The sequence below is a fragment of the Mastigoproctus giganteus genome, chromosome 9 (genome assembly GCF_048544385.1).
Source record: "Mastigoproctus giganteus isolate SK-2022 chromosome 9, ASM4854438v1, whole genome shotgun sequence".
In the NCBI taxonomy this organism is placed as follows: domain Eukaryota; kingdom Metazoa; phylum Arthropoda; class Arachnida; order Uropygi; family Thelyphonidae; genus Mastigoproctus; species Mastigoproctus giganteus.
The window spans coordinates 23832929-23846801 of NC_143583.1; the positions used below are offsets into that span (position 1 = coordinate 23832929).

Consider the following 13873-nt stretch of genomic DNA (forward strand, 5'->3'; position numbering starts at 1 on the left):
GAGACTGGATATAAGAAGGGGACAACTTGGTCCTGTAGGGGAGAGAGAGAGAGAGAAGACACAGCAGTGTAGGGTGTCACAAAGGTCTGGATGCAAAATTAAATTTATATTTTAAAAGATACTGTATATCACTTTTTTTATTATTTTGTAAGCCTTTATTTTTAGATCTTGCAACTTATTTTGTTTTAAACAAACAAGAAGCTGTCATCCAACTCTGAATCTCAAATATGTCAGTGTGAGGTATTAAAAAAGACTCAGCATCTTGGGGTATCTTCATATTATCTGAAATCAGTTTGCTTGCAAATTGTAAATACTTGAATTGTTTTAATTATTGCTGAATTATAATTAAAAATATCTACTATCTACTTCTAAATTTAAAAAAAAAATAGAAAGAAATATACCATTTATTATAGTAACCTGGAGCTGAGGTGAAAGAAAAGGGAGGGAGAGAGAGTGGTTGAAGGTAACTGGAAAAGAATAAATAAAAGAAAGCTCTTACCACCTGCAAGAAAACTAAACTACTGTAAAAGTTTAATAATAAAATTTAAAGTTAATTTGTCCGTTCAAACATATTAGTAGTTTAGTTTTAACAACTGATACTGCTGCTATATTATTGTATGTACTGGCATCATTCCTCTCACAAAGGATCATGAGAGGTGTTTAGAGTGTTGTATGCATGTACATGCAGTCTTGATGAGAGAAAAAAAAGGCATTCTATTAAAATCATTTTTATTTTGACATTAACTGGAAGAGTTAATACCAGATTTATTTATTCAGTGTTTCCTACTTCATATTATGTGTTACTTCAGAATGCATACTTTATCTGGAGTAATGCAAGGGATGTAGGGATCTCATGTCCTTTCATTTTTATAAGGACCATCATTTAATTTGGTCTGTATTTGGATATGAAGACCATGTCCAAATACAGACTCTCTCTCTCTCTCTCTGCATAGGGAATTGATGAGGATCTCTAGCTTCTTGAGCATAACATTACATTATTATTAGTGTGGTGGCAAGGGTAATGAGCTTCTTTTTATGGAGGATTAAAAACTCTGATTCCTATGTCAGCAATTGATGACTTAATCAATACCTCATATTCATCAAATCCTGCCTATTTTACATTGCATTTTATTTGTGCATAAATAAGTATATTCCCACCTGTAACATGCAGTAGTATATCATAGGTGTACTTTCCAGGCTATCGCATATCCCAACAGAAAGAAAGCAAGAATCAATTTCACTTCTGCTTATAGCTGCCATTAAAATAAGTAGCAGTTTTCCAAACCTCTTAATACTGCTGAGTATTAGTACTAATACCTATCCAGTATTAATACTAATATCTATCCAGTAACCACAATATGTTAAAAGCAGGATACTTAATCAGATGAACTAAAAATTCATGCTGTCTAAAGTGTGAATAAGTACTATATTAATAAGTTGACACAAATTTGATAATTTTTCTTACACATCTTTGCTCTGTAATAAATATGTCCTTTTTAGTGTCCTTATATGAGGGCGAGTCAAGCAGGAATTAGAATTATTGTTTTTAACAGTGTTTAATACTTTATTTTTCAAAAAATCTCCACCACAATTTAGGCACTTATCCCATCTGTGTACTTTTTTTAACATCCTCCATATTTGCAGGAATGTAAAAATGGTTGCCATTGGCACCATAGTCTCATGACTTCCTTCATTTCATCATCCACGTGGATAGTTGATATTTCCACTATATGTTTTGCTGGCTCTCTGGTTTAAAATGCCTGCATGACATCTTGTCCACAGTCTATGGGATACAACAAGTCATTTCCTTCTTCATATTGTGTTTGGTGCTGCAGACACAATCCCATTCACAGGTGTTTCTTATTATTGAGATACTTACAAAGCTACTCCATGGATTTATGTGCAACAGCATCAGCTTTTGATGCTGTTGCACATAAATGACTGCTGTACAGGGTGGCATTAAGGGCAAGTTACTGCTCTGGATGTAGGGATGGGTGAGTGGTTATTAATGGAAACTACTCTTCATGGACTAATGTTATTAGTAAAGTCTCCTAGGGTTCAGTGCTCTGCCCATTGTTTTTTCCTATATTTATTAATGATATTGATGAAGGTATATTATGCTTAATGTCTAAGTTTGCAGATGATACAAAAAGTTTGTCAGAGTGGTTAATGACAGTAATAATGTTAAGCTACTGCAACAAGATCTAAAAAAATTAGGCAGATGGACTGAGAAATGGCAGTTGAAATTTAACATCGACAAATGCAAGTTACTGCATATGGGCAATGTTCCCTCTAATTTTTCTTATAGCTGCGTGGTGCAGAAATGCACCTAAGTAAAAAATTTTCAGACAAGATTAATATTTGTAAAATAATAAGAGGAGTTTACCTCAATATACATTGATATACTGAGGGCTGATGACCCTCCTATGTGTGTGTCCTGTGGCACAATGTTAACGATCAGACACCTTTTAATTGACTGTCCAGATTTTAGCAGCACTCGTTCTACCGCTTTTAACCATCTGACTGAGCCGTATACACTCAGATTTTATCCGACAATGACAACGTGTCTGCTGTTTTTAGCTATTTTAAATCAATAAAAGTTTTTAATTGTATATAAAATTTATGTTATTGTTACGTCTTTATTGGTTTATTTTTTATATCTTTGCTATTATACATCTGGACATGGTGGCCTAACTACTTAGGTCACTGAATATTTTAATTTTTTACATATGACCGGTATTTGGCGCATTATAGCCTCAGTTGCTGATGCGCCAATAAACTCAAACAAACCAACCAACCAACATTGATATAATTGAGCATTACAGCTCTGATTCATACTATCTAAGACAAGATTAAATATGTGCAATATTTTTACAAATTGTTTTAATTATAAGTAGGGACATACATAATAATAAAAATATGTTAACAATAAATTTACACTTTACAGTTATTTATTTTTCTTGAAATTTTTCTCTTCTGTTCTTTGTAGAAGTCCATACTTTGTAGACATCATCTACATTTATTGTTGCACCATTAGCTGAATGCAGTTTGATTCTCATAAGGTCACTTAAGTGATCTTCATGTATTCTGTTTCGATCGATTTTTTGTTTTAATTGAATTCATAGTGCTAAATCCTCACTCGCAGTCTGCACTTGATTCTTGAAATATTCCCATGATATCATAGAGAATGGTTATGTTACAAAACTCTAAATTTGTAAGTACAAAATTTAAAGTGTCACTGAAAGTTTTAATTGTTCCAGTTTTAGTTATTTTAAGATTTATAATTGCAGAAAGCAATTATAAATCTTAATTCCCAATATTCTTCTGATATTTTAGAAATAACATCACTTTCGTTATTTGCAATAAATAGTGAATATTTTTTTGCAAGGCGTATCACATTAAGTTTTCCAAAGTCAAAATTATTGCTTTCATTTGTGATAGCATTAATATCAAATACTTTCCAATTGTTTAATTCATCATGAAATCTGTTATCTAAGTGATCACATACACATTTGATAAACTGATATAGCTGCAGTGTCAACATCGCTTTGAATTTTTGATAATACTTCTTTCACATTTTCACTCCATAAAATATTTTTTCCAAGATATTGGCTTCTTAATTTGTTTATTTTACTTTAACATATTGATGTGCATTAATAATGTTTGAACAACTTTTTTTAGATATTTGCAAAGCGATGCAAGCTCTCCTAATATATCATTGAGCGAAATTAATGCCACATGATATTGTGAATTTGTCAAAATTTGTAAACGATATTTACTAATAGGATCATTACATTCGTTAACCTGCTCATTGTAATATTCGATTAATATTTCATAATTTTTTACAAAAGCATCAACTGCAAAATGTCTGGATAACCATCTGACCTCATTTAATGGTCTAAAAGATACATCGTGTTCTGTAACCTGGGCTAGTTCTTCTAATTTTCCTTTTTTTATGCTAAACCTGCTAAACATTGTGTATATAGTTCTAAGCAATGTCTCTATATCTTGCATAATAGATACATTTTTCCATGCGTCGTCCAATCTTAAAATCTTCTAGGTTGGCAACACAATGTTGTTCAGATAGATGTAATATTTCCTTTTTTTGAGAATTGCTGCTACTCCATTTTTTCCTTCCAAGCATAACACTTGCTCTATCTGATGTGAACATTACCATCTTTTGAATATCAAGATTATATTCGTTGTACAAAAATTTTATTTTTTCTAAAATAGACATACTATCACAGTTTGTAAGCTTCAAAATACCTACAAATACTGTTTTGTAATATGTTTCATTTTTCACTTGAAATTTAAAATACAAAATTAATACTTTTTGTACCAAAATATCAGTACTTTCGTCTACAATTAACATGTGGAAAGTAGATTCTTTTATTTCGTTTAGGATATTTTTTATAAGAAACAGAACAGAAAAATATACATACAACAAATTCAAATGAATAATTTTTGCTTCTCCAATTTTTAGGTATATCTATAAATTTTTCCATGTGTTCATGAATGTCTTGTACAGAGTTCATTGATGCATTAATTTTTATGGCTAATATTACATCATTAATTAAAACCTTAACCATATCAAAATTTGATTTCAATCATTCACTTCTTTCCTTTTTTATGTTACATACTTCTACAGTTTCCATCAAAATACTTAAAATTCGACCTTTTTTCAGATTACGTAACTTGGTAACTGTGTCTATATGTATCTTCTGACTTAGATGCCATTTTTAAATAATCTAGTTTCCATTCTTCCTGGAGCAATATGGCCTTAGTTGCTAATGCTCCTAAAAACCATATAACAAACAAACAAACAAACAAACAACCATTCTTCCCATTTCCTTCCTGTACTAAATTCTCCTGTGACTTTTGCTTCTGTACAAAAAGTATACAAGACAACACCATTTTCTTCATTGTATTGAAAAATATCTCCTAAAGCTTTGCTTTTTGTTTGATGATGGAATTTCAGCATCAATTTGTTTTAAAAGCCAATCCTTTTTAAATGTTTTGCAAATTTTTTTTATTTACAGTATTTACGTCTTCAGTTTTTCTTTTGGACATTTTTTATCTGAAAAATTTTAAAATTAAAGAATTTTATTAATTCTCTGTATTTTGTAAATGAAGTTATTATAAAATATTAGGAAAAATCCAAATATTTAATGCATTATTAAAATAGTTTATAAAAATTTAAAAAAAGTTTAATTTTTCATATTTTACCTTCTTTAATAAAATATTAAGTAATACTAAACATTTTTGGTTATACATAAAAAAAAATCCGGATCATTAGATCCGCTGACATTCCATTCATATATTTTTACGTATTAATTAGTAAAAATTAATACGTAAAAATCTCGACTTCGAAAATTTTCATGATCACAATACATTCAAGGAATGTATAAGGAATGTATTGTCACCACAATACATTCCTTATACACTCTACCCTCACACATACTGTGTTTCTGTGTGGTTGAGTGGATGGAATGTAAAAATGCTGACCTTCCCTATTATATGATATTTATATTATTTTTATAATAATAAACTCACCTTAAAAACATACAATATAAGCTACAACTGCTACAGTCCTTTATATATTCGTAATGTAATAATTTTTTTTCATATAAATAAAAATCAACACATATAACTTTTCACTATGCACTATGTATTTGTAAATAAAAGATGTGGGAACATGTAATGCAATAGCGAATTTAATGGCACGAGCTATTCCCCCTTCCTATATCCATTCTTCCACTAATACTCCTGTCACCATCTAGTATGTCGGCTGTGTGTGCGGGAAGTAAAAGCACCTGTACAACTTCATAGAAATCAGAGTGCGGCCGCGCACATGTGCAACTTAGATAATCCCAAATTAACATACAACTGAGTGGTACTACACTCAGCCTACTGGAAAATGGAAAAGCCCTGGTGGTAATCGTGCAGTCAGATATGAAGTGCTCTGAGAAATGCAGACAAGATGCCAGGATGGCTTGTAGGGTTTTTGTCAATGATATACAGGAACTTTGTTAGCAGGGGTAAGGAGGTGATTATCCCATTGTACAAGGCAATGGATAGGCTGCATCTTGAGTAAAGCATGCAGTTTGGAGACCTCATTTTAGAAAGGATGTGATGTAGTTCTGCTGGAATGGTTGCAGAGAAGGGCAGTGAGATTGGTGAAGGGAATGAAACAGTTTTTACCAATAAAAAAAAAAAAAAAATGCTTGAGTTCTGTAAATTGCAGCATCTGGAGATTAGGCACTTGCAAGATGATCTGATTGAGGTGTTTAAGGCTTTGAATGGATTGATCAAGCTCAGTATTGTTGGCATTCTTCCTCTTGCACAGACTACATGCAAATGAGGGGCATAAATTCAAATTGAGGAAGGATGGTTGCAGGATAGATGTGTGCAGGTTTCTCTTCAGCCAACAGGTGAAGGTTGATTATTTGAGCAAACTTTCATCTGTTGTTGTGAAAGTGGGCAGTTGAATAAATTAAATGAAGAAATAGACAAATTATTGGAGGGGATGGACAGGTGCTGTAGTAGGATGGTTTTTTTTTTTTTTTTTGTTATGCTTTATAAGCTTGCTTTCTTGCATTGTGTACCACTACTAATACTAATGACCTTCCTGTACTGAAATCTATTTTCTTTGATGGTATAGGCAAACCTATGACTGTTATTTTGCTTCCCTGGCCACATCATCAGCTGTTATATGCTCATCTGCTCATCTGTCGTGATGGTATTGTCTTCCAAGGCAACATTTTCTTCTTTGATAGCTGTATGAGGGCCATCTTCCAGAGTTTTTCTTCCCTCATGGTAATTTATTAATCACACTTGTGGGTTTGACATACGGTTGTCAGTGTTCGGTGTACACCTTTTCCATATGCCAGCTACTTTCTGCTACAGAGAGAGAGAGAGAGAGAGAGAGAGAGAGAGAGAGAGAGAGAGAGATGGTTTGTGTTGTAAGAAACTGAATAAAAGTGTTATATTTTTGGATTCGCCGGTCACTATGTACAACTTATTGTCTGTGCTGCCGTTGTGCATCATTTCCTGCATGTACAGGATAGCCAGTATGCCCTATTGTTAATAGAAACATTAGTACCAGTCCTTAAATTTTTACACATGGCAGTGTGTAATTTAAATTTAGACAATTGACATATCATTTTAATTTGAATCACCTTTGTGTTACTTATAAATGTATAATTTATTACTAATGGTTGATGGTCTATTTATCAGGATCAGGTCAAAGTCATTTGGTGATTAATGTTGAGCCAGGATTATTTGAATGGTTGGCTTGGTATCATGATGGCATGCCTGCATGGATGACTATACAAGAATTAAAAGATGTTGGCTTTAATGTTAGCTTAAATTATAAGCCTGTGCTACAAAAAGAAGAACTTCACAATACAAAAGAATCATCGGAAGAATATTATATGCGGAGTTACTTGGTTTCTCAAACAATATTGAAAGATACCGCTAGTGTAGGTAGGTATTTTCTTAAAACAATAATAAGATAAATATAATTAGATAATAATAAAATAATAATAATATAATAAAATAATATATATGATATTATTTTTGTTTTTAATTGTGGTAGAGATACAGGGCAATTGTCCTTCAATTTAAATTTTGCCCCCTCCCATGTGTGTTATCTGAGCAAGAGGAAAGATGCCATCAGAATTTAGTTTTATTCAGTCCATTCTAAGCCTTCATTCCCCCCCCCCCCCCAACACACACAGGATTTAGAAGGTTATTGATTTCATTAGTAGCCTCCTAAATCCTGCCATTGACCTGCATTGAGAAGATGTGACTCTGTGCAAAACCTCAAATGTGGAAAATTTACAAAATTAAGAACTGAAGGAACCAGGATTGAAGAACACTAACTGTGTAACAGGTACATCACACTATTTTATCAAATGAAAACAAAAAAAACTTAAAATGAAAATATTTATGAGACTTAATGTCAGTGTAATTTTAGTTTTAGAGGAATACTAAAATTTTAGTAATTTTTTTATTCGTCTGGCATACTCCAATTTCAGTTTGTATCACTGATTAATTTTTAATTGGAGAAGTGTAACCATTAAAAAAATTCTTCATGGTTAATGTGTAGAATGCGATACATGTCTGCTCCTTTATTGATTTTCATATAGTTTTGGTTGGTTTCAACTTCAGTTTTTCTCACATCATCTCCATGCATTGGAAGTAAGATCATCAGAAAAAATATTTTTCGATAACAAGAATGCTGTTGCTGATGTTATGAATTTTTCTTATTATCCAAAAAAGTGTCAGAATAAAGAATAAAATTATAACTTGCACCATTTTGAACCACTGTATTTTCCATACCATAAGACATATTTTTTTTGCCCCTGGAAATGTTATCTGAAATTCTCCTGCATTTTTCTTAAGTCCAGCAGTTATACAAGGTACATGCAATGATATAACTGAGTTTTACTCAATTATATCATTGTAACTAGTAAAATTGAGTGAGACCTGTCACATGTCTCACTAGAGCTTGTTCTTTATCCCCCCACTTCACCAAAAAGAAAAGTACTTATTTCTACTATAACTTGAAGTCTTTCAAGAAACATGAAATCAGCAGTGCCCTTGGTGGCACTGAAGGTGACACACTCTTTGAAGAAAGTGAAAGTTTGGATCATGACACCAGTAATGACAAATATGACATTAGCAACAACAAGTTTTTGGAGTTCTTGATGAGTAAATTTGTTTTATGAAAAAGTATTTTTGTATTTGGCATTTAATTAATGGACTCTATAGCAGGTATGGGTTTCTAATATTATATTCTTTCTCATTTTAATTTTATTACTCTTCAGTATTTTACATATCATTACTGCTGTTTTCTTGGCATATATCAAGCACTTTTTAGAAATAAATAAATCATTATTGCTATACTTTCCTTTTACTAAAGTGAATGTTATATAATTTCATTAATAGACCTGATGAACATACTGAATGGTCAGAATTATTCATGAGAATAATTATAAAAATAATTATGAGAATGTATATTCTCATAATTATTTTTATAATTATTACAGAGTTATTCATAATGCTCATTCAGATTCACTCTTACTCTTCAATTAATACAGACTATTAATTCACTCTTCAATTAATACAGAGTTATTCATGATGCTCATTCAGATTCACATGGCACCATAAAATACAGTAATATTGTAATTTTGTTTTGTAAATTCCTTTTACCTTATGTGGCTATTTTGAAATATAAATATAAACATAATTTATTTTATTTTTAACACAGATGCTTTTTTGTGCTTCATATCAAAGTAATCATTGGTATCATTATGGTTAAAATTGCATTTTTCTTAATATATTTGTTACCGATTTAAATAAAAACAAGGACAATGAAATGTCAAATTTATTTTAATGTATTTCAGTGTATCCCATGCATTTTTCATGTGGTATGATGGAAGCGATGGACAAATTGCTTAGGAAGTTTTAATTAAATTTGTGGAGATGAGACATGTTAAACAGGTGGCTGACTTGAGGCTCATCAAATTCAGTAATCGTGGGGTGCAGCATGATTACAGCACATTGGCAATAGGCCTGTCTAAAAGAACCTTGATTGAAGAAATGGAGATTGATGGTGCAGTCAAAAGGTTATTTTTTGAGGCTGCAAGAAATATTTGTTTGGTTGTGGTGAAAAAAAAAATAATTGAAAAATTTCCATTTGATAATCAGGTGTTGAGTGACCTCAAAGTACTAGACCCAACTATTAAAAATAATCTGCAGTATCTACAGATTGGTAGATACTTTTGCTCTGCATCTCAATCAGGAAGCTCTTAGAGATGAATTTGGTGAATATTGTATGCTGTCTGATAGCTGTGTGCCTCTGCTGATGGAGAATGGCCAAAAAGAAGCTTCTGTAGCTACTGGATGTTATTGGACAGAGAACAAAATACTAGTCTCATCTGCTTCCCAAATCTGAAAGTGATTATTCAGTGACTACTGACCTCACGGCATTGCTGACTGTGAAAGATCTTTCTTCATGATAAAGAAAATCCACATATACTGTAAGAGGTCCATGAATGTAGACACACTGACTTCTTTTGTTACAGTTCAAAATAAATACTGACACCAATTATACAGGCAGAAAGTATATAAGGTTGTGAATATTTTAAATACAGAACACTAAACTAAAAGAGGAAAATATAGTTTCAGAAATGTAAAATTGTTTGTATATATGTTTAATTAATTTGTATATGTCAATTTGTTGTTTTCAAACTATTGATTTTTTTAATTTATAAAAATATTTAAGATTTTTTGGGTATTTGTAAGGTTTTTATTGATCCAGTGTACAGGTTTTCATCTCAAGAGGTTGACAGGCATGAGCTTTTGAGAAAATTGGACAGTGCAGTATTTGGTATATACAGGAAAGTGCAGAAAAATGCAAGAAAGTGCAGGCTTCGGTATATGTGCCCTGTAAATCTATAAATAAATATTGGTGGAATCATTACCTAGAGGTAACCATCCATCGTATCCAGGCAGTTTAGATGGAGTAAGGCTGATAATGGATTACCACCAGTGGACTGGAGGCAGGCAGAGTTGAATGTAGAACTTACATGGCTGTAAAGTGAAGGATTTGTTACTATTGGTATCATTGATTTGAAAAATAACACTGTACTGAGAAATGTAACCATCAGAATAGCTGAGAACTAGAAGATTCCTGGTATACATATAAATAAATACTTAAGTAATCTTTATTGTAATACTGAACAGTACACAAGACTTGTTAATACAACCTGTCAAGCATACATGGCCAAAGTATGAGATTAAACCAGGCAGAAGCAAAGTCTTTGTCTTTCTTCTTCTTCTTCTTCTAATTAGTATTAGTAATGGCCGCATGGTGCAAGAAAGCCTATGGCTTATGCTGCACCAGCCAAAAAAAAAACCGAACAAAACAATGATAAAATAAATAAATAATAATAATTAATAAAAAAAAGGAAATTAAACCTATCATCCTATGCGCTTCCCTGACCCGAAGGTACTATCCAGATGACCCTTGAATTTCCCCAAACTGTCAGCCTCTACCAACCATGGAGGCAACTTATTCCAGTAATTTATAACTCACTGGCTAAAATAAAACTTCCTGCAGTCCACTCTAAACATTTCCCCCCCGTAACTTGAATTTATGTCCCCTAGTTCTAGCATCATTTATAATCTTGAAAATTTCATCCTCATTCATTTTACTGATGCCTCTCAGAGCCTTAAACACCTCAATCAAATCTCCTCTAAAGTGTCTAGTTTCCAAACTCTGCAACCCACATATTCGAAGTCTTTCTTCATAAGGACGCCCTTTTGCCGATCTCACCAGGCAAGTGACCCGTCTTTGCACCCTTTCAAGAAGCTCGTTATCTTTCTTTAGGTGCAGTCTCCCTACTTGAACACAGTATTCCAAGTGTGGTCTAACAAAAGCCTTATATAATGGGATTATCACGTCCCTATTTCTACTTGCAAAAGTTCGATAGATCATCGATAGGACACCATAGGCCTTCCTTGCAACCTGTTTACAATGCTCAGAGAATTTCATGTCTGACCGTATCGTAACACCCAAGTACCTTTCCTCCAGTACTGGGTTTAGTTGAACTTCACCAAGTGAATAAGTTATTTTGGGATTACTGTTTCCCAGGTGTAATACCTTACACTTTGTTGGATTAAAGCATAGCTGCCATTTTTCTGACCATTCCTGAAGTCTATCTAGGTCTCTCTGAAGAAGCTTAGCTTGACAGTGATCATTAACCACTCTACCAATTTTAACATAATCTGCAAATTTAGACATCATGCCCTCTATCCCTTCATCAATGTCGTTTATGAAAATTAAAAACAACAGTGGTCCTAATACTGATCCTTGGGGAACTCCACTTCTTACATCAATCCATTTGGTAGCTGGATCTGAGGAATAGCCATTTATCACAACCCTCTGCCTCCTGCCCTGAAGTCATCCTGCTATCCATCTAAGGATTTTCCCAGTGATTCCAACCTGTTCCAGCTTATAAAGCAACCGCTCATGTGGGACTGAGTCAAAAGCTTTGCTGAAATCTAAATAAATAATGTCGAAATTATTCCCTAAATCCAGCTCATGAGTGACCCTTTCGAAATAGCGAACCAGATTTGTTAAACATGATTTTCCCTTTACAAAACCATGCTGAGTATCCTTGAGAATTTCAGTTCTATCCAAATGATCCTGAATTCCACCCTTGATCATTGCCTCCATGATTTTCACTACCACTGAAGTCAGACTGACAGGTCTATAATTTCCCACTTCACTTTTAGAGCCACCCTTATGTATGGGAGATACATTGGCACTTTTCCAATCCAAGGGAATCTCCCCAGAGTCTAGTGATGCTCGCATAATTAGCCTCAATGGTTCACTGCACTTACTTGCCGCCTCCCTTAAGATTATGGGGTATATTCCATCAACTCCAGGAGCCTTACTGGCCTGTAGGCTCAGAAGTTTTTTTCATTAATGGAAGCTTTTAAATGAAAGGATGATGTGTGTTTGTACCCAATTTATATATGCACTTTTACAAAGGGGAATTAACATTGGTTTTGAAAGGTGAACTGTGAATTGAGAGAAGATAACAGATTGAACTGAATGCAGCTGAATAATTGAACTTGTCTTAATTGAACTGAAGGTTGATTTGAACTTATGAATAATTGTGAACAGTGACTCAGTCCATTCATGTACATTTGGTAGCTGGAAGTATATAACTGGATTAGGTCACTGTTGAGAATAATGACTTCAACAGCAGAGGCAACAGAATATGCTTTTTGCATTAACAAGCTTCTTCTGTTTCATAACTATTATCACAGTTTGAATCAATCTTCATTTCTGTCCAAATCCATCTGAGATGTTTCAGTAGTATGCTGTCTGTTAGCTCTGTGCCTAGTATGTGAACTACTACTTGTATCATGGATGTCACTTTTTTATTTAAATAAGTAATATCTAAATAAGTAAAATCTAAATAACTAAGATATTATTTAGTGTAAGGTTATATGTTGTTCTGCATAGTAGGGAGTAGGGAAAAGTTGGTGACTTGGTTGTGAATAATTTTGTGAGAGGTTTTTGATAACCCATTGTCTTATCTTTCATTTTAGTATTAATTTTATTGGAGCTAACTGTTTGAAGCTATTTGAATTAATTTCCCATATATTTAATCTGAGACTTTACCAGCTTAGAAATTTATAAATTAAGTCAAATTTATACTCAATTAATTGGCATGTATATTTTTAAAAACATTCATATGTTGACTTAAATCAATTTTGGCATATTATGTCATCTCTGAGTTTCAAATACTGTATGTCGATAGGTGTGTCCATAGTTATATATAAATAATATTATTTTAAATAACACTTTTGGTTTTGTAGGTGGAAATGTATTATTTGTAGGACATGCATCGACTCTTGATACCTGCACCCGGCAGCTGGTTGGCCGTTCTCCCAGAAATGGCTATGATCTTCAAAATTTAGTGTATAAAATACCATATTGCAGTGTAGCAGTAGCAGAGCAGGGACTGGACAGCAATTGGTACCTTATAACTCCACCATTTCCTTCTCTTATGCATTCTAACAATATGAGATTTGATTGGAATGTTTTAAAGACATAACAGTAGAATTATATAAGATTATTGATAATTATATTTTAAGACTTGTTAATACAACTGAAAGAAAAGGTACTTTTATATTCAATTGCTGTTAAATTTCACTGTTAAGAACATTGAATATTTGTGTGGAACAGTGAAATATGGTACATCTACATGGTGATGCCATGTTACATCTTCATGGAGATTTAAAAATGCCTTATAAAAACTTAAGTAAACTTTATGTTCAGGAATATCTC

The 13873-nt window shown here is 32.8% G+C and overlaps 1 protein-coding gene across 1 annotated transcript in view; it reads left to right on the plus strand.

The window, feature by feature from the left end:
- LOC150080096 (ecdysteroid-phosphate phosphatase-like) overlaps window positions 1-13640 on the plus strand; it is a 62965-nt gene extending 49325 nt beyond the window's left edge. Inside the window, exons 5-6 of the mRNA XM_090381668.1 lie at window positions 7237-7485; window positions 13402-13640. Of these exons, the coding sequence (XP_090237794.1) occupies window positions 7237-7485; window positions 13402-13640 (488 nt within the window). The remainder of the gene's footprint in view (window positions 1-7236; window positions 7486-13401) is intronic.
- The last annotated feature ends 233 nt before the right edge of the window (window positions 13641-13873 follow it).